Source organism: Erithacus rubecula (genome assembly GCF_903797595.1).
Source record: "Erithacus rubecula genome assembly, chromosome: 26".
In the NCBI taxonomy this organism is placed as follows: domain Eukaryota; kingdom Metazoa; phylum Chordata; class Aves; order Passeriformes; family Muscicapidae; genus Erithacus; species Erithacus rubecula.
Window position 1 is genome coordinate 3,858,591 of NC_136678.1, and position 20,035 is coordinate 3,878,625.

The 20,035-nt window shown below is 55.9% G+C and overlaps 1 protein-coding gene across 6 annotated transcripts in view; it reads left to right on the forward strand.

Annotated features, from left to right (window-relative positions):
* Positions 1-18,891, forward strand: part of FOXP4 (forkhead box P4) — a 65,512-nt gene extending 46,621 nt beyond the window's left edge. Inside the window, exons 9-18 of one of the 6 annotated variants that reach the window (XR_013776894.1) lie at positions 1,811-1,898; positions 3,502-3,591; positions 4,376-4,577; positions 5,904-5,980; positions 6,106-6,207; positions 12,019-12,140; positions 12,238-12,304; positions 12,635-12,801; positions 13,890-14,345; positions 17,935-18,891. Coding sequence is in view for 5 of the 6 variants with exons in the window: in XM_079327450.1 (XP_079183576.1) it covers positions 1,811-1,898; positions 3,502-3,591; positions 4,376-4,577; positions 5,904-5,980; positions 6,106-6,207; positions 12,019-12,140; positions 12,238-12,304; positions 12,635-12,801; positions 13,890-14,034 (1,060 nt within the window). In the remaining variant the exon portion in view is untranslated. Of the gene's footprint in view, positions 1-1,810; positions 1,899-3,501; positions 3,592-4,375; positions 4,578-5,903; positions 5,981-6,105; positions 6,208-12,018; positions 12,141-12,237; positions 12,305-12,634; positions 12,802-13,889; positions 16,393-17,934 lie in introns of those variants that run through there. The other 5 variants (XM_079327450.1, XM_079327447.1, XM_079327451.1 and 2 more) reach the window with 5 other exon arrangements.
* Positions 18,892-20,035: the final 1,144 nt, after the last annotated feature.

Here is a 20,035-nt window from a genome sequence, read left to right on the forward strand (position 1 = left end):
CTCAGCGAGCACTTCCAAGGCAAACCATTGGCTGAGTGAGGGATGTGGAGGAGCAGCAGGGCCAGGGGGGCTGGGGGCGCGGGGGGAGGCGGCAGATGGCAGATGGCACCGCTGACACCGCTGTGGGCTCCGGCGCTGACTGATTAACTCTGCTGTCGAGAGCCCTCTGCTAGCGTCAGGGTCAAACAAATTGTTTTCACGCTTCGTCAGAGGTTTACTTAATTAGTTCATTTGCAATTAGATCTCTTTGTAGCCGGGGTTTTTAGCAAAGACATCAGAAGGAGCTGACGGGGCTGGCGGGCTCCTTCCCCCGCCTCCCCGGCTGTCTGCTCGCCCAGCGCCGCCGCGGCTTTTGGGGTTTTCCAAACTCGTCCTCTGGCCTCTGCCACGCTCCCAGGGCTGGCCCTGATGGTGGGAACATCCCTTGGACTGTGCCAAGCTCCCAGGCATGGAGCTGAGAGCTGAGCAGAAGCCTTGCCCGGGAGGATGAGGAGGTGCGAAGGCAGCCCGGGGATGAGTGAGAGGATGATTCAGCCTCCTGTGTCCTCCTTCCTCTGAGTCATGGGGTGAAGGCAGATAAGGCATCTCCTGTGCCTGGCAGGGCATGTTCCAGTGGCACAGGGTGGATGAGCAAGCTCAGGTTGGGAGCTGGAGCTGGCAGGGAATGCCCAGGGCTGTGTCACAGGGTCCCTGTGTCCTTCCTGCCCCCCTGGGCACCAGGACAGCTCCAGCAGCACTGGGCAAGGCTTTCTGCCCCCTCCCTGCTGATGTTGGGGTGTGGGACAGACAGACAGAAAAGCTGCAGCTCCCAAAGGCCAAGCCTTGAGTCTGGGCACAGCTTGGAGCCTGGTGTGAGCCCCCTCCATGGGGCAGCTGGGCTGGGAGGGGAGGGGGCAGCGTGGCCCTGGAGCTGTGGCTGGTGAGGGTGAGGGTCAGAGGGAAATGGCTCTGATGGTTTTTGCCCCTGGCTGTGCTGTGCAGGGCAGGAGGAGCAGGGCTGGGGCTCTGGGGGCTTTGCTCAGAGATGGGTTTGGCAGCAGGGCTGGGTTCCCTGGCTTGTCTGAGCAGGCTGGGGCTGGAATAGGCTCTGCCACCCTCCACATCTCCTGAGGCACCTTCTCCTGGGATGCCTCAGCCTTGCTCCTGGGGAATATCTGGCACACGGCCCCTGGCACCCCCCAGCATCACCTTTTGGGGTGTTCCCAGGGTGATGCCTGCCCACAATCCCCCTCCCAACCATCCTGCTCCTCCAGTGAGGTCCCCCTGGCTTTGTGCCCACCCCAGCCTGGCTTTGTGCCATCCTGGGGCTGGCTGTGTCCCCAGGCTTTGGGGTGAGGTGATGCCAGGATGTCCCTGGCTCTGCAGCAAGTGGCAGCCCTGTCACCACCTCCCTGAGGAGGACCTGGTGCTTCCTAAACAAAGAGGCAGCAAAGTGTCAGGGTGAGGAACAGCCTGGCAGTGCCACCTTCTGTCCCCAGGGCTTTCCTCAACACGTGTGAGGCAACCTCCAAATGCTGCCTGTGTCCTGGAACCTGCTCCTCAGGTCCTCCAGGAAAATCCAGGGCTTTCCCTCCTGAACACCCTGGGGCTGCCTGAGTGTCCTCCAGCCTGGATTTGGGGTGATAGCACAGCCTGGTTTGCTCTGTCACCTCCGTGCCTCAGTTTCCCTCGTGCTCACCCCGCTTTGTTAGTGGTCCCAGAACATCCCTGAGCAATTTGCAGGTCAGGGCTGATCCCAGGTGTGGCCCCAGCAGAGGGGCTGAGTTTTGGGCATGCCCAGGCCTAACCAAGCCTCTGTTCTCCTCCCCAGACACCTCAACACAGAACATGCACTTGATGACCGGAGCACGGCCCAGTGCCGAGTGCAGATGCAGGTGGTACAGCAGCTGGAGATACAGGTGGGTGTTTCACCCCAGCCCCCATGGACTAGGGACAAAAATCCACTTCTTTGTCACCCTGTGCTCAGGAGAGGGTGACAGGGTTGGGGACAGTAAGCACCCACCTGTGGGACTTGTTTTAAATGGAATTTAAATGCAGGAATGCTGCATCCAAGTGGAAGGTAATCCCCCAAAGTTCCCCTCTCACCCCAAAGTGTCCCTGTGGGTGAAAGGAGATGCCAAAGGTGTGGAAGGTGCTGCCAGGAGGGTTTGTCCACCCCTGGGAGCCATGGGGCTGCTTGGAAACCAGGCCACTTATTTTGGGTTCTGGGAGCCCAACTTTGGGGTGCTATTTTTGGCAAGGCAGTTCTTGAAATAGTGCTTTTCCCAGCCCCTCTGAGCCCCCAGCGTGCTCTGCACAGCTCAGTTAATGGAGAAGGGAGGGGGAAAAAGAGGGGAGGAAATGGGGGGGCTGGAAAATGGGGCAGGGGGTCACCCCCGTGGTGTGACAGCTGGCAGGAGCTCAGGGTGCTGTGTGACAGCACAGGGGACAGCAGGATGATGTGCAGCACCCTTAGGACCCCCACCCACCCAGATTTAGGGCTGTGGGAAGGGGGGACACAGCCAAACCTTGGGCTGGGTGTGGAGCCGCATCCACCCCTCTGGTGAGCCAGGGGTTGAAAGCAATTACTGAGGCTTAACGAGGGGAGGGAAAGGAAAAGGGGAGGAGGGAAAAAATATAATAAAATAATTAAAAATAAAAAAAAAAAAAGCTGAAGGGTGAGAGCAGAGCTGTGTGTGCAGAGAGGAACCTGCCACGGAGGCACCAATTAGAAAGTTTGGAGCGCGGGGCTCCCGCTGTGCCGTCTGCATCACGAGGGGAGAGCTGTCAGCTCTAATGAGCCCCGGGCTGCAGGAACTCCAGAGCTGCTCCAAACTTGCTGCAAACTCCCGTTTTAACCCCTTCCTCGCCGTGCTCTGCCAGGGGGCTCGGCTGGAGCACAGGGACCTCCCGAGCTGGGGGTGCTGGTGGGAGGGAAGGTGATGGTGAGGGAGTGTGGTGTCTGATCCCTTGTGGGGCTCAAATCCTCTGCTGGTGCCACAGAGGATATTTCACTCATACGGGGATCAGATCCTCCCCTGGTGCTACAGAGAATATTTCACCCTCGTGGGGCTCAAATTCTCTCCTGGTGCCATAGAGGATATTTCACTCTTATGGGGCTCAAATCCTCTGCTGGTGCCACAGAGGATGTCAGCCTTGTGGGGCTCAAATCCCCCCCAGGTGCCACAGAGAATATTTCACCCTCGTGGGGCTCAGATCCTCTCCTGGTGCCACAGAGAATATTTCACTCTTGTGGGGCTCAGATCCTCTGCTGGTGCCACAGAGGATATTTCACCCTCGTGGGGCTCAGATCCTCTCCTGGTGCCACAGAGGATATTTCACTCTTGTGGGGCTCAGATCCTCTCCTGGTGCCACAGAGGATATTTCACTCTTGTGGGACTCAAATACTCTGCTGGTGCCAGAGAATATTTCACTCTCATGGGGCTCAGATCCTCTGCTGGTGCCACAGAGGATTTGTCACCCTTGTGGTGAATTTTCCACCCTGCTTCCTGCCTCCCCCAGCTGGCCAAGGAGAGCGAGCGTCTCCAGGCAATGATGGCCCATCTCCACATGAGACCTTCAGAGCCAAAGCCTTTCAGCCAGCCTGTAAGCGTGAGTCCCTTCCTGCCCTCTATGTCCCCACCCCACAGCTGCTGTCCCCTCCCTGCCCTGGGTGGGCTCTGGGGGATGGATGTGCCCTGGCCACCCTCTGGCACAGCCTGGTGCCCTGTGCCACGAGCAGCAGGGAAATGCTCCACCAGCTCTGACATGGTCTGGGTGCATCCCCATCCCATGGGTGCATCCCCATCCCATGGGTTCATTCCCATCCCATGGGTTCATCCCCATCCCATGGGTGCATCCCCATCCCATGGATTCATTCCCATCTGACAGGTTCATTCCCATCCCATGGGTTCATTCCCATCTGACAGGTTCATTCCCTTCCCATGGGTTCATTCCCATCCCATGGATTAATTCCTGTCCTATGGGTCCATCCCCATCCCATCCGTTCATCCCCATCCCATCAGTTCATCCCCATCCCATCAGTTCATTCCCATCTGACAGGTTCATTCCCATCTGACAGGTTCATTCCCATCCCATGGGTTCATCCCCATCCTATGGGTTCATCTCGATCCCATGGGTTCATTCCCATCTTATATGTTCACCCCCATCCCCATCCCATGGCTTAATTCCCACCTTCTGGGTTCACCCCCATCCCACAGTCCCATCCCCATCCCATGATCTCATCCCATGGGCCCACCCCCTGGCTTCATCCCACCCTTTCCAAACCCCCCAGTTCCCCCCTGCCAACCCCTCCCCACCTCCTTTGGACCCTCCAGGTCTCTCCCAACCCCAACCCCACTCTTCACCGCCCATCCCTCCCTTCCTGTCCGTGCAGCTGAACCTGGTCTCCAGTGCCACCCTGTCCAAGAGCACTTCTGACACGTTTCCTGACGGTTTACCTCATCCCCCCACCTCGGCCACGGCGCCCATCACCCCCCTGCGGCAGGGCCCCTCTGTCATCAGCTCCTCCACCCTGCACAGCGTGGGGCCCATCCGCAGGAGGAACTCGGACAAGTTCTGCACCCCCATCTCTTCAGGTGAGCTCCTGCCACCACCCCCCAGCCCCACGGGAGTCAGGGTGGCTCGTTGGACCCCGGGGTGCGAAGGGCAAAAGAGAGAGACTCGGGTTTTGTTCAGCAGAAAGCAGCAGTGCTGTTAATTGTGTGGAAACAATTCAGTTTGGAGAGAGAGAGATAAAGGAAACAAAGTAAAAGGAGAGTGAGAGAGAGAGAAAGAGAGAAAGGTAACAAAAGGAGAGAGAGAGAAAGAGAGAGAAAGAGAGAGAAAGAGAGAGAGAGAAAGGAAACAAAGTAAAAGGAGAGTGAGAGAAAGAGATAAAGGAAACAAAAGGAGAGAGAGAGAGAGAGAGAAACAAAGTAAAAGGAGAGAGAGAGAGGAAGGATGGGATGTAGCTACCAACAGGAGAGATGCATCCTCGTGGGTGTCCCCACATCTCTTCAATCCATTGGGGAGAAAGAGATCTCAGAGTCTCTTTAGGAAAGTCACTTTTATAGTCCTTTTCCAAAGTGAGTGGCCTCTGGCCAAGAGGTGGGAGATTTCTGGGCTGTTGTGTGTGGAGATCATTGCTGCAGGTAACAGGTGCAGGAACAGGGAGCTGCAACCAGCACCTGCTGAGAGCAGCACCATGGCAGCACCAGCACAGCTAAAACAGCCCTGGGGCAGCACCAGCACAGCTAAAACAGCCCTGGGCAGCACCAGGTACAGCTAAAACAGCCCTGGGCAGCACCAGCACAGCTAAAACAGCCCTGGGGCAGCACCAGGTACAGCTAAAACAGCCCTGGGGCAGCACCAGGTACAGCTAAAACAGCCCTGGGCAGCACCAGGTACAGCTAAAACAGCCCTGGGGCAGCACCAGCACAGCTAAAACAGCCCTGGGCAGCACCAGGTACAGCTAAAACAGCCCTGGGCAGCACCAGGTACAGCTAAAACAGCCCTGGGCAGCACCAGGTACAGCTAAAACAGCCCTGGGCAGCACCAGCACAGCTAAAACAGCCCTGGGATAGCACCAGGTACAGCTAAAACAGCCCTGGGCAGCACCAGCACAGCTAAAACAGCCCTGGGCAGCACCAGGTACAGCTAAAACAGCCCTGGGCAGCACCAGCACAGCTAAAACAGCCCTGGGCAGCACCAGGTACAGCTAAAACAGCCCTGGGTCAGCATCCACCCGGGCCAGGCCAGATCTCAGGTCAGAGTGAGGGTGGGCTCAGGGTCAGTCTCTGGGGATGGTCGTGAGGCAGGTCAGACTCTTCAGACTCTTGCAGCCCTGGGCTGGGGCTCAGCTCCCTGTGAGGAGCACGGTGGGTCCCTTCACTCCAGCCCCATTCCCTTTGTTGTCCCTTCAGAGCTTGCACAGAATCACGAGTTTTACAAAAACGCCGACGTCCGGCCGCCCTTCACGTACGCCTCGCTCATCCGCCAGGTGAGAGAGATCCCTGCACCCCAAATCCCTCCCTGAGCCCCCTCCACCTGCTGAGCCCCATCTCTGCCCCTCGGGATGGGTGTGACCCCTCGAGTGACAGCCGTGTCCTCTGTCTGGCTGCCCAGGCCATCCTGGAGACCCCCGACAGGCAGCTAACGTTGAATGAAATCTATAACTGGTTCACGCGGATGTTCGCCTACTTCCGGAGGAACACGGCCACCTGGAAGGTGAGAGCAGCCCTGCCTGCGCCCTGGGCTCAGCCTAACCCACCCTGGGCTCAGCCTAATACACCTGAGCTCTATCCAACCCACCCTGGGCTCAGCCTAACCCACCTGGGCTCAGCCCAACCCACCTGAGCTCTATCCAACCCACCCTGGGCTCAGCCTAACCCACCCTGGGCTCAGCCTAACCCACCTGGGCTCAGCCCAACCCACCTGAGCTCTATTCAACCCACCCTGGGCTCAGCCGAATACACCCTGGGCTCAGCCCAATCCACCTGGGCTCAGCCCAATCCGTCCTGGGCTCAGCCCAATCCGTCCTGGGCTCAGCCCAATCCACCTGGGCTCAACCCAATCCATCCTGAGCTCTATCCAACCCACCCTGGGCTCAGCCCAATCCTTCCTGGGCTCAGCCCAATCCTTCCTGGGCTCAGCCCAATCCACCTGGGCTCAGCCCAATCCATCCTGAGCTCTATCCAACCCACCCTGGGCTCAGCCCAATCCACCCTGGGCTCAGCCCAACCCACCCTGGGCTCAGCCCAATCCGTCCTGGGCTCAGCCCAATCCACCCTGGGCTCAGCCCAACCCACCCTGGGCTCAGCCCAACCCACCCTGGGCTCAGCCCAATCCATCCTGGGCTCAGCCCAATCCATCCTGAGCTCTATCCAACCCACCCTGGGCTCAGCCCAACCCACCCTGGGCTCAGCCCAATCCGTCCTGGGCTCAGCCCAATCCACCCTGGGCTCAGCCCAACCCACCCTGGGCTCAGCCCAACCCACCCTGGGCTCAGCCCAACCCACCCTGGGCTCAGCCCAATCCATCCTGAGCTCTATCCAACCCACCCTGGGCTCAGCCTGTCTCACCCTGGGCTCAGCCCAACCCACCCTGGGCTCAGTCCAACCCACCTGGGCTCTGCCCAACCCACCCCAGGTTCATCCCAACACATTTTGGGCTCACCCAAATCCACTCCAGGCTCACCCCAGCCCACCCCAGACTCACCCCAACCCACTCCAGACTCATCCTATCCTATCCTGGCTTACTCCATCCCACCCTGGGCTCACCCCATCCCACCCAGGCCTGGCTGTTGCAGGAGATTTTCCTGTGCTAAAGAACCAGTTCATTGCCCAGCTCTAAAATGGTGCAGGAAATGATTCTAGGACCAAATCCCATTTTTTTGCTCCCCCAAAAACACTTCTCTGGGCTGCAGGGATGCATCATAAAGCAAAGGGCTGTGTGGTAAAATCCAGGGATTTTCTGTGGAGAAGAAGGGCAGAGGCAGGAGTGAGAGACTGGAAATAGCAAATAAGGTTAATGATAACCTGGGGGCAGGTGACACTGCTGGTGGCAGGGAATGCAGGTCCTGATCCACATGGGGGGGTGGCAGGGGGACCATCAGCTGGGGGTGGTCCCCATCAGGTCCCCCCCACCCCTCTCACAGGCAAATTTTTTGTCACTGAGGAGGTTTTGTCACCAGCCTGGGCTGGTGGAGTGAATTTTGGGGCAGCACATGAGTGCTGGGGCTGCTCCCTCTTTGTTTTTTTCAGAAATCAGAGCTGGGAAAAGCCATCTCAGAGGAGCAGGGGGATGTGGAGGGAGCAATTCTGTCATTCTGTGATTCACTTCTTGCCTCAACCAGGGAAGATTTATTTATTTATTGTTTCCTGCTGCACTATTTACCAAGAGGCAGCTCAGCTCCCTCCTGCTCAGGGCAGCAGTGAAGTGGCAGAGGGAAACCTGCTAGCTGAAATAAAAATAATTAAAATCAGCAAGGTGCAGCTGGGATGGAGCTGTTGGAGAGGCTGGAGGAGCAGGAATCCATCCCATGTGTCACTGCTGCAGACCCAGGCTGTGCTTCCATGGGAGACTTTTGGGTGGATATCAGGGATTTTGGCAAAACTCTGGGATGGGGACAGGGTGGCAGCAATGGGGCAGAGCCCTCTGTGGCTCCCAGGGCCTCATTTCCCCCTCTGCAGTGAGATAATGGCAGGTGAAAATGCCTTTTTGTTGCTGAAAGAAATAAATATTTTGGGGTTTTTTTACAGTTTCCACACGCTTTGTGTTAGCATGGGCAGAGTTGGGGAAGGGCATCCCTCTGTTTTCTGCTTCCCTTTTTTATTCTTTATTTTTTTCCTGTTTTACCATCAAAAAGGGATGACGGGATTAAAAAGAGTTGGGGAGGGGGGAGATAATTCCCTTCATAACTTGCAGTGTCCAGGGCCAGGCTTCTTCAGAAGGAGGGGGATACACAGGAAAAAATAATGTATTTCCTCTCCCTGAAAACCACTTTTCTGGGTTTTTTCCCTCATTTCCTGCAGCTTTCCCCCAGGATGGCACAGGAAAGGTGGGGAAACCACGGGGAGACCCCAGCAGGGTGCAGGGAGTGGGTGGAGGGTGCAGAGCAAACATCATTAGAGGAGAGAGATGAGAAGCAAACAGAGCAGCTGGGCCTGGCTCTGAACAAACACTGGAAACACAAAAGCCACCTCAGGCTGAGGCAGGGGACACGTCCCCTCTGCCATGGGGGGGTCCCAAACTGGGGGAGCTCCTCTGTGACCTGGGGACAGCACAGGCATGGGGTGCAGGATCACATCTGGATTGATTTTATCCCCACCTCAGCCTCCCCTGAGCCTCCCCAGGCCTGTCCCCTCCAGTGACACAGGGCAGGGGATGTCACCAGGGCAGGGAGTGCCACCAGGGCAGGGGGGTGCCACCAGGGCAGGGGGATGTCACCAGGGCAGGGGGGTGTCACAGGGCAGGGGGATGTCACCAGGGCAGGGGGATGTCACAGGGCAGAGGGTGTCACCAGGGCAGGGGGGTGTCACCAGGGCAGGGGGTGTCACCAGGGCAGGGGGGGTGTCATCACGGCAGGGGGGATGTCACCAGGGCAGGGGGGTGTCACCAGGGCAGGGAGTGCCACCAGGGCAGGGGGGTGCCACCAGGGCAGGGGGGATGTCACCAGGGCAGGGGGTGCCACCAGGGCAGGGGGTGACACAGGGCAGGGGAGGTGTCACCAGGGCAGGGGGATGTCACCAGGGCAGGGAGGGGACACAGACACTGTGGGGTTCTGGCTTTGTCACTGTTCTGGCTGCAGCCAGAGCTTTGTTTGGACAAAAGGAAGGAGGGAGTGTGGGCAGGGAGGGACATCCTGTGTGTGCTCACAGGGGACAGGGACAGGACAGGACCTGGGGTGAGGACAGTGGGGGACAAGGGCTTGTCCTGCTCCTGTGGAATTCCAGCTCCCTGGGGTGTCTCTGTGCATCCCAAACCCCTGTTTGGGTGATGCCAGTGCAGAGTTGGGGCCAGGACCCTGTGCCAGGGCATGGCCCAAATGGGACGTGTCCCTTTGGGTGACAGTGACAGTGGCACCAGGCTGGGACCCAGGGCCTGGCTTCAGCCACACCAAGTGTCCCCCAAGGAGCTGAACCAGCTGTGACCCAGGATCCCCCCAAAATCTCATCGAGCAGCAATGATTGGGCTGGATCTCCCTCCCCAGGGACACTGGGAGCTGCTGACAAAGTGTCCCCAGGGCTGAGAGGAGCCTGTCCTGGTGCGTGTCACCATGTCACCATGGGGTGGAGGGATGGATGGATGGATGGATGGATGGATGGATGGATGGTGGATGGATGGATGGAGGGATGGATGGATGGATGGATGGATGGATGGATGGATGGATGGATGGATGGATGGATGGATGGATGGATGGATGGATGGATGGATGGATGGATGATGAAGGAAAAGATGGAGGAGGGATGGAGAGATGGATGGATGGAGGGATGAATCCATGGATCCATGTATGGATGGAGGGATGATGGAGAGATGAATGGAGGATGAAGGAAAGGATGGAGGAGGGATGAAAGGATCGATGGATGGATGGATGGATGGATGGATCCATGGTGGGATGGATGGATGATGGAGAGATGGATGGATGGATGGATGATGGATGGATGGGATGGATGGATGGATCCATGGTGGGATGGATCCATGGTGGGATGGATGGATGATGGATGGATGGATGGATGGATGGATGGATGGATGGATGGATGGATGCATGGATGCATGGATGGATGGATGGGCAACTAAAGAAGAGCCCAGCTTTGTTTTTCTCCTCAAATTCCCACCAGAGGGGCGGTGCTGGTGCCATTTTTGAGTTTCTGGGCACTCTGGCACTTGGTGGCAGGGAGGGGGGCTCAGTCCTTGTGTCTCCTTTGCCTTGTTGTGCTGGCCAGGCTCCTTTGTTTATACAGCCCCCGTTCGACCTTTTAAATTGCTGTTAATGTTTTAGCGTAACGAATTAGTCTCTCATCACGAATCAGGACTCGAAATAAAAAAAAAAAGGCGAGGGAAAAAAAAACCCTCCGAGGCCAACTTCCTGAAATTGGGGTCATTCTCATTTGCAAGGCAGAGAATCTGAGAACCTTAATGCAAGGAAATTTATTCAAAGGCAGAGCCCCGGCGTGATTAGGCCCTTTGTAATTATAGCTCGGAGAGATTCCACTCCAGCCTCCTGCCTCCCTCATGGATTAGCAAGTGAGTCGGAAAAATACACAGGATTTAATTAGAGGCAAATTAAAATTGGTAATGAAATAGGGGCAGTAGCAAATGGCAGGGAGTTGGAAGGGGAAAAGGGAGCTGGTATCTCTCGGGGCTGCGCTGTCTGCCTACGTGTGTGTCTCTTTATTTTACATTTAGAAATGTAAAGATGGTCGATGTAAAGAAGAAAGGGAGGGAAGGGACCAAAACGGGAGGGGAGGGATGGGGGGAAGAAAAAGAAAGGGGAAGAGGAGCTGGCTGTGCTGAGCATCCCCAGAGCTGCAGGGGAGCTGCTGTCCCTTGTCCCACCCACCCTGTCCCACCTTCCTCAGCATCAGGCCAGGCTCCTCCCAGAGGGGTCCTGGCCCAGTGAATTTTGGGGTCATGGTCCACGTGCAGTTTGGGTTGGTGCCCCATGTGCAATTTGGGGTCATGGCCCATGTGCAGTTTGGGATCATGGCCCACGTGAATTTTGGGGTCATGGCCCATGTGCAATTTGGGGTCATACCCCATGTTCAGTTTGGGATCATGCTCCATGTGCAATTTGGGGTCATACCCCATGTTCAGTTTGGGATCATGCTCCATGTGCAATTTGGGGTCATAGCCCACATTCATTTTGGGGTCATGGTCCACGTGCAGTTTAGGTTGGTGCCCCATGTGCAGTTTAGGGTCATGGCCCCATGAAAGTTTGGGGTGGTGCCCCATGTGCAATCTAGGGTCGTGGCCCGTGTGTAGTTTGGGATCATGGCCCACATTCCATTTGGGGTCATGCTCCATGTGCAGTTTGGGGTCATACCCCTTGTGCAGTTTGGGGTTGTGCCCACATTCAGTTTGGGGTCACAGCCCACGTGCAGTTTGGGGTCGTTCCCCATGAGCAGTTTGGGGTCGTGCCCCATGTGCAGTTTGGGTTGGTGCCCCACATTCATTTTGGGGTTATGCCCCACGTGCAGTTTGGGATGGTGCCCCATGAGCAGTTTGGGGTGGTGCCCAACATTCAGTTTGGGGTCATGGCTCACATTCAGTTCAGGGTGGTGCCCCATGAGCAGTTTGGGGTCATGGCCCACATTCATTTTGGGGTTGTGTCCCATGTGCAGTTTGGGGTGGTGCCCACCCAGCGCCCTCAGTGCCCGCGGGGTGCGGGATCTCTGGGCAGCATTGGGGTGGCAGGACACGCATGGGGGCTGTGGGGCTGAGCAGGGAGGGGGCTGCTGCTGCTGCTGAGGATGCTGAGGATGCTGAGGATGCTGAGGAAGGATGCTGAGTGCTCACCCCACACCCCTGAACCCGCAGAACGCCGTGCGCCACAACCTGAGCCTGCACAAATGCTTCGTGCGCGTGGAGAACGTCAAGGGCGCCGTGTGGACCGTGGACGAGCACGAGTACCAAAAGAGAAGACCACCAAAGATGACAGGGTGGGTGCTCCCCCCCAGGGACACGGCCCCAGAGCTGCCCCCGGGCACCTGGCCCTGCTCAGCCCTGCATCCCTCTGCTCTCTCTCTCTTCCTGCAGGAGTCCCACCTTAGTCAAAAATATGATTTCAGGACTCGGTTATGGAGCACTTAATGCAAGTTACCAGGTAAGGGAGGAGCCAGCCCTGGCTCTGGTGGGGACATGGGGACAGCAAATCCTCCACAGGTCTGTTCTCCATTGGGGTCTTGCATCTCATCAGGAAATGAGTGACAGGGAGGAGGATTCAAGCTGGAAGAGGGAAAATTTCAGTTTGATAAATGGCTAATTCCATGTGAGGGTGGCACAGACTCCCAGAAAACCTCTGGCTGCTCCATCCCTTCAAGTGTCCAAACCCAGGCTGGACAGGGATAGTGAAAGGTGCCTCAGGGGTGAGCTGAGATGGGATTTCAGAACATTCCAACCCCAGCCCCATGTCCCTGTGTGCTCCCTGCGACAGGCTGCGCTGGCAGAGAGCAGCTTCCCCCTGCTCAACAGCCCCACCATGATCAACACCAGCTCAGCCAGTGCCATGCTGCACGTGGGCCACGACGACGTCAGCAGCACCGTGGAGCAGGTCAACAGCAATGGCAGCAGCAGCCCCCGCCTGTCCCCACAGCAGTACAGGTCAGACAGCTGGGGACAGCTGGGGACAGCTGCACGGGCATGGGGGTGGGCAGGGAGGGGGGCACAGCATGCACCAGGAGATGGGTGGGCTCCTGTCACAGGGTGAGGGGTTTGGGGTGTGTCACAGGGTGAGGGGGTTTCTGTGACAGGGTGAGAGGGTTTCTGTGACAGGGTGAGGGGTTTGGGGTCTGTGACAGGGTGAGGGGGGGTTTGGGGTCTGTGACAGGGTGAGGGGTTTGGGGTCTGTGACAGGGTGAGGGGGGGTTTGGGGTCTGTGACAGGGTGAGGGGTTTGGGGTCTGTGACAGGGTGAGGGGGGGTTTGGGGTCTGTGACAGGGTGAGGGGTTTGGGGTCTGTCAGAGGGGGAGGAGGGTTTGGGGTCTGTGACAGGGTGAGGGGTTTGGGGTCTGTCACAGGATGAAGGGGGTTTGGGGTCTGTGACAGGGTGAGAGGGGATTGGGGTCCTGTCACAGGATGAGGGGTGATTGGGGTCTGTGACAGGGTGAGAGGGGATTGGGGTCCTGTCACAGGATGAGGGATGTTCTTGACTAAATAAATAGGAGTTTTGGGTGGTGGAACCCACTCTCTGAAGCTGAAGGCTCCCCTTGCCCACAGCCACAGCTGCTTGTGGGCAGCTCTCATAGCAGGGGGGGTTTTGTTCCTGTTCCCAAGATGAGGGATGCTCTGGACCAAAAAATACAAGGAGTTTTGGGTGGTGGGACCTGGTCTCTGAAGCTGAAGTCTCCCCCTCCCCACATCCACCCAGAGCTGCTTGTTGGCTCTCATTCTCAGCATGACAGGGAGTTTTAGCTCCTGTCCTCAGAGCTAGCAGGGGTTTTACTTCCCATCCCCAGGGTGAGGGATGTTCTAGAACAAGAATTTCAGGGAGTTTTGGGTGGTGGGACCCACTCCCCAAAGCTGAAATCTCCCCCTCCCCACAGCCACCAGGAGCTCCTTGTGGGAAGCTCTCGTAGCAAGGGGAGATTTAGTTCCTGTTCCCAAGATGAGGGATGCTCTGGACCAAAAAAATCAGAGTTTTGGGTGGTGGGAGCCAAGTCCCCGGGGCTGAAGGTTCCCCTTGCCCACAGCCACCCCGTGCACGTGAAGGAGGAGCCAGCTGAGGCAGAGGATGACAGCAGGCCCGTGTCACTGATGGCCACCACCAACCAGAATGTGACGATCCCCGACGACAGGGACCTGGAGGAGGAGCTGCCGGTGGAAGACTTGTCCTAAGGACTCCTTCCTCCTCCCCCACCGAGGGGCAAACCCTTCCCACCCTCCTGGACGGAGACCCAGCGACGCTCCCACCTCCCCAAGGTGATCTGGGCGTTATCCTGGTTCTTTCAAGGCACTTCCACAAAGCAAAAGGTTTTTTTTTCCTTGGGACAATGACAATGACAACGACCTGTTGCTGCTGGCGTGTCCCTCACGCTGCCACTGCCCGGGGACGGACTGGCCCCGCCACACACGAGGAGCAAAACCCCAAGAGCTGGACTTTCCCTGCCCTCCTCCCTCGGTTAGTGACTGGTGGACGAGGATGGCAGGTTGGTTGTTGCTGTCCGAAATGTTCCCTCCCGCAGGGAGCCCCGGGGAGCGATGGCAGGAGCCTGTGTCACCTCTGTGTCACCCCTGCTGTCACCTCTGGCTCTTGGAGCGTGCAGCTTTAGAGGGAAGGAGCAGCAGGAGCGGGGCTGAGCGCTCTGCAGGATGGGGGGGTTGTCACGGAGCTGGGATGGACACGGAGCAGCACGGAGGGGACACGGTGTCCCCTTGTCACCTCTGCCTGGCGGGCGGAGCAGCCTCGCGGCTGGCACACCCTCCCTGAGCCCCAGCTGGTGGGGACTGCTGGTCCCAGTAGTGCTGACCATCAGTTCTGACCACCCCCAGGAGTGCTGACCATCCCCAGCAGTGCTGACCACCCCCAGCAGTGCTGACCATCAGTGCTGACCACCCCCAGCAGTGCTGACCATCAGTTCTGACCACCCCCAGGAGTGCTGACCATCCCCAGCAGTGCTGACCACCCCCAGCAGTGCTGACCATCAGTGCTGACCATCAGTGCTGACCACCCCAAGCAGTGCTGACCATCAGTGCTGCTCATCCCCAGCAGTTCTGACCACTCCCAGCAGTGCTGACCATCAGTGCTGACCACCCCCAGCAGTTCTGCCCACCCCAGCAGTGCTGGCAGTGAGGACACAGCTCCCTCCCTCCTGCTGGTCATCAGTGTCACCTCCCAGCCAGCAGGGATGGTCACTGCTCCCATTTCCCTCCAGGGAAAAGCTCCCTGTGCCTCCCATTGCACCCCCAGAGCTGGGGCAGGGCTGTGCTGGAGCAAAGGGGTCCATCCCCACCTGCAGGGGACCTGGGGGTCATCAGAGCTGGCCCTGGAGGATCCCTGTGGTGGCCAAATCTGGCTGTGGCCCCCAAGCTGATCCTGCTGCTGATGGGGGTGGGGGGGGGTGGAAATTCTGCTTTTCATCTTTTCTTTTCCTCATCCTTTTGTTTGCGTCCAGATGGGAAGATACCAAAAGATTTCTAGAGACAGAAGGTCCGTAGTTCAGGTGAACAGATGGTATTCATGCCAAAAAAAAAAAAAAAAAAAAATATCACACACACACACACACAAAAAAAAAATAATAATAACGAGAACAACACAACCAAACACCCCTCTTCTCCCTGCTCTTTCTTTCTGGGGTGGTGCTGTGGGTACCCTGTGCCAGGCTCCTCCTGGGAGGCAGCGTGGCATTGCCAGTGTCCTGTGTGGTTTGGGGGAGCATCACCTTCCTTCAGGAGCATCCCCTTCCCTGGGAATCATCCCCTTCCATGAGAATCATCCCTTTCCTTGGGATTCATCTTCTTCCCTGGGAATCATCTTCTTCCATGAGAATCATCCCTTTCCTTGGGATTCATCTTCTTCCATGGGAATCATCCCCTTCCTTGGGATTTATCCCCTTCCCTGGGATTTATCCCTTTCCCTGGGATTTATCCCCTCCCCTGGCACAGCCAGGCTGGCTCTGGCTGTCCTGGCACCCAGCAGGTTCTGGGGGACTTTGGTGAACCTGGAGCTGCTCCAGGTTTGGTTTTTAATGCCACAAGTGACCCCGAGGTCCCCTCCATCCCTCTCCATCCCCGTTACCCTGGCATGAGGCATTCCCGGGGGGGCTGTCACTGTTGGCATCCCAGGAGCCACTTTCTGGGCTGGAAATGCCACACACGGATTTTTGGGTGGGGTAAGGGTGTCACCTGTCCTCGTCTGTCACCCGAGGGGCTCCTGGCGCTGTGGGGTGTCCCCGGGGTGAGCCTGGACTCCCCTCACCCATTTCCTTGCTCAGTTCATCCTCAATGTGGCTGCGGGGACTGGGGGGTCCCTGTGTCCCCCCCGTGTCCCCCCCGTGTCCCGGGGTTGCAGCGGGGTCTCTCCCGTGCCCGAATCCCGGGATTTCCCGGGATTTCCCCGCTCCCCCCGTCCCCCCTCTAGGTGTCACCCGTGCCCGCGGCTCGCGGTGCCGAGCGCCGGGACAGCGCCGCGCCTTCATTCCGCATTCCCGGATCGTTCCCGGATCATTCCCGGATCATTCTCGGTTCATTCCTCATTCCCAGTTCATTCCCGGATCATTCCCAACTCATTCCCGGTTATTCCCGGCTCATTCCCGGTTATTCCCGGCTCATTCCCGGCTCATTTCCGGATCATTCCCTGTACATTCCCGGTTATTCCCGGCTCATTCCCGGTTCATTGGCAGCTCATTCCCGGTTATTCCCGGCTCATTCCCAGTTTATTCCCGGCTCACTCCCGGTTTATTCCCGGCTCATTCCCGGTTCATTCCTCATTCCCGGTTCATTCCCGGTTTATTCCCTAATCCCAGTTATTCCCGGCTCATTCCCGGTTCATTCCGGGTTATTCCCGGTTTATTCCCCATTCCCGGTACATTCCCGGTTCGTTCCCGGCCCCTTCCCGAGCCCCCGGGCTGGGGGGCACCAACCGAGCCCCCCCCCGTGCTGCCCAAGGAGCTGCGAGGCACCGTGGGGGCTTTTTCCCATCTGATTCCTTTTTTTCCTCTTTTACCCTTTTTTTCCCTGCCTTTTTCCTTTTTTCTCTCTCTTTTTTCCTTTCCCCCCTCTTTTCTCTATTTTCTCTTTTTTTCCTTTTTTCTTTTTTCTCTTTTTTTTCCCTCTTTTATTTCTCTCCCTTTTCCCCATTTTGCTCCCTTTCCCTCTTCTTTTTTCTTTTATTTTTTTTTCTTCCTTTTCCTTTACTCCTATTATTCCCCCTTTTTCCTCTCTTCCTTTTTTATTTTTGCTTTATTCCCCTAATTTTCCTTTTTTTCTTTTTGCCTTCATTTTTCTTTATTCCACTTTCCCCCTCTTTCCTTTTTCTTTTTTCCTTTTCCTCTTAGCCTTTTTTCTTTTCCCCCATTTTTTTCCTTTTTATGTTTTGTTTGTTTGTTTGTTTTTTCCCTTTTCCCTCACTCTTTAATTTAACTCATTTTTGGAACAAGTTTACAGCTGCCATGGGGCTTTTATCACCTATTGCTGCTTTATTCCCAGCTGGAATTTGGGATGCTCATCCACCCCTCACCCTCCACAGGGAATCTCTGCCTCCATCCAGGCTCTTGGGATTTTGGGGAATTATTCTCCCTCTTTGCCAACCCCTCACTCTTTATCCCCCTCACTAATTTTTTGGGGGGGTTCAGTGGCTGCTCCCCTTTTTCTCCTATTCCTGCCCTTTTTCCTTCAACTTCCTCCTCTTTTTTTTCTTTCCCCACATCCTCGGGATGTGAAATTTTTTTTTAAGATTTTCCAGAGGTACAAACACCCCCAAAATGCATCCCCATGGATTCAGCCAAAATACTCATCATCACCCTGAGCATCACCCACTTCTGAAAATTCCCAATTCCTTGGCCCCATCCCAACTCCCAAGAGCACTCCCTATATATTATATATATAAAAATAAATCTATAAATATAAAGGAGGAGTTGATTTTTTTCCCTTAAAACACAATGCACGGGTTTGGAAAATCCCAGTGACTCCAGGTGATGCCTCCCCCCCCTCCCCCCCCCCGGGAATTCCAAAAAGGGAAACGTGCCCAGTTTGATACTCAGGGGTAAATTTAAATTTAATTCCTTCTCTTACCCCCAGGTACTGCCTGTCCCCTCCTGCCTCGCTGCCTCCTCCCTCCCCATCCCTCTGGTTCATTTTTGGTTGGAATTTTCCGGAATTCTGCGAGTTTTACCTCAAATGCTGCGGGAGGGAGGATCAAGGACCAAACACGTGGCAGAATTGTGTGTCTGTATATATTGAGATAGAGATGTTCTGGCTTTCAACCTACCAACACAAATTGTTCTTTTTTGGGGGGGAGGGTTATTCTGTATTTTTGTGGTTTATTTCTTATTTCTCTCCACCCTTGGGGCATTTCTGTGAGGGGGGAGCTGTGAGGACCTAAAGGCATTTTTCTGGTATCTCCCACTGAAGGAATTACTCACTTTTCCTCTGTTTGTTTTGTTATTTTAATTCCTCAATGATTTCTTTTCCCCAAACTTGGGGAAAGGGGGTCAGAACCCAATGCTGGGAGGGAGGAGCTGCTGGACAGAGGGGATGGCAGAGCAGCAGCTGAACCTGCATCAAACCAAAGGGTTTTTTTGTTTTGTTTACACCCCTGGCCAACCTCACACCCCGCAGCATCTCCCTGGATCTAGGTTTTTGTCCTGGAAATCCAGAGCCAGGGGATGGAGCCACGACAGATTGGGGGCATCCCCAGCGCTGCCACGACCTTTTCTTGGTTTTTTGGGGTTTTTTGGGGGGATTTTTTTCCCGTTTATCCCCATCCCCAGCGGCGCTGGGTGGGAGGGTGATGCTGGCGAGGTGGGGTGAGGTCCGAGGGGGTGGAGGGGAGGGTGGGTGTGTAAAAAGTGACCCCTTCCCTCCCTCCCTGCCTCCCTCCTCGTGCTGTATAAAGGAAATCGCCTGGCTGTGTATTTGTACTCCGAGCTCCGTGTGTCTGCGTGGGCAGACGGTAAACCCTTGTACAGTAGGTCTAGCTGCATGTAATCTGTATGGACAATGGCATTATAAAATGCAATAAATGAAATTACCTATCGTGCTGCTGGTCTGGTTTGCTTAAGGTTATTGGGGGAAAAAAAAAAACAAAACAACCCAACCAAAACTCAAAAGAGTTTTTATAGAATTCACGGAATTATTGAGCTCTGAGATCTGTTTGTCCTGGTTTGAAGGACAGGTGTCTGCCAAGAAAGACAAAACCTTCTCTTTGAAATGGAGAATTTGGAAATGAAGGGGCTCTCAGGCAAAGATATGGGGATTAGGAATAACAGTTCTTTACTAGGAAAATTAAAATAGAAATACAGGATTACAAAGAACAATCCCAAACCCTGCCAGAGTCAGAATCCAAGCTGACACCCGTCAGTCAGTCAGGGTGGTGGCAGCAGTCCCATTCAATGGTGGCTGCATCCTCCTGCAGGGGCAGATGTGGTTCAGCTGGAGCAGAGCTCCTGGAGAAGGTGCAGTTTCCTCTGAAGGTGCAGGGATGATGTGGAAAGGTCTGGCTTTCCTCTGGAATCCAGTGGGAAAGGTGCTCTGGTGTTCCAAATCTCAGTTTTTATCTGGGTAGGAAAGGCTTGGCTCCTGCCCTGGCTGGAGCATCTCCCAGTGGGATGATGGAATTTTATCAGTCATGCTCTGGGACTCACTGGCCATGAACAGGAGATATCTCCTGGACGGAGGATGGGCTGTGGGAAAGATAAAGATGATTGTCCCAGCTGGTTTAAAGATGGCCCATTAGCAGATAATGTGTGCCAGGAGATAAAGATCACTGCCACACCCAGTTTGTAACAATGGCCCATTAACAGGTGATATCTCTCACAGAGATAAGAATCTCTGCCATGCCCAGTTTGTAACAATGGCTCCTGGATGAAGGGTGGGTCATGGGAAAGGTAAAGATGATTGCCCAGCTGGTTTAAAGATGGCCCATTAGCAGAGAATATGTGCCAGGAGATCAGGGTCACTGCCCCACCCGGCTGCAGCAGATGGGGACAGAATCCACATTGCTGGGCACACCAACCCAACACATCTGTCTGTGATCCCCAGCTTGAAAATCTCCAGGGTTGGACACTCCATCACCTCTCTAAGCAGCTCCTTCCCAATTCCCGACCCTTTTTCAGCGAGGAAATTCTTCCAGAAAATCCATCCTGGAGCAGTGACCAGCCTGGGAAGGAGAAGGGGGGGA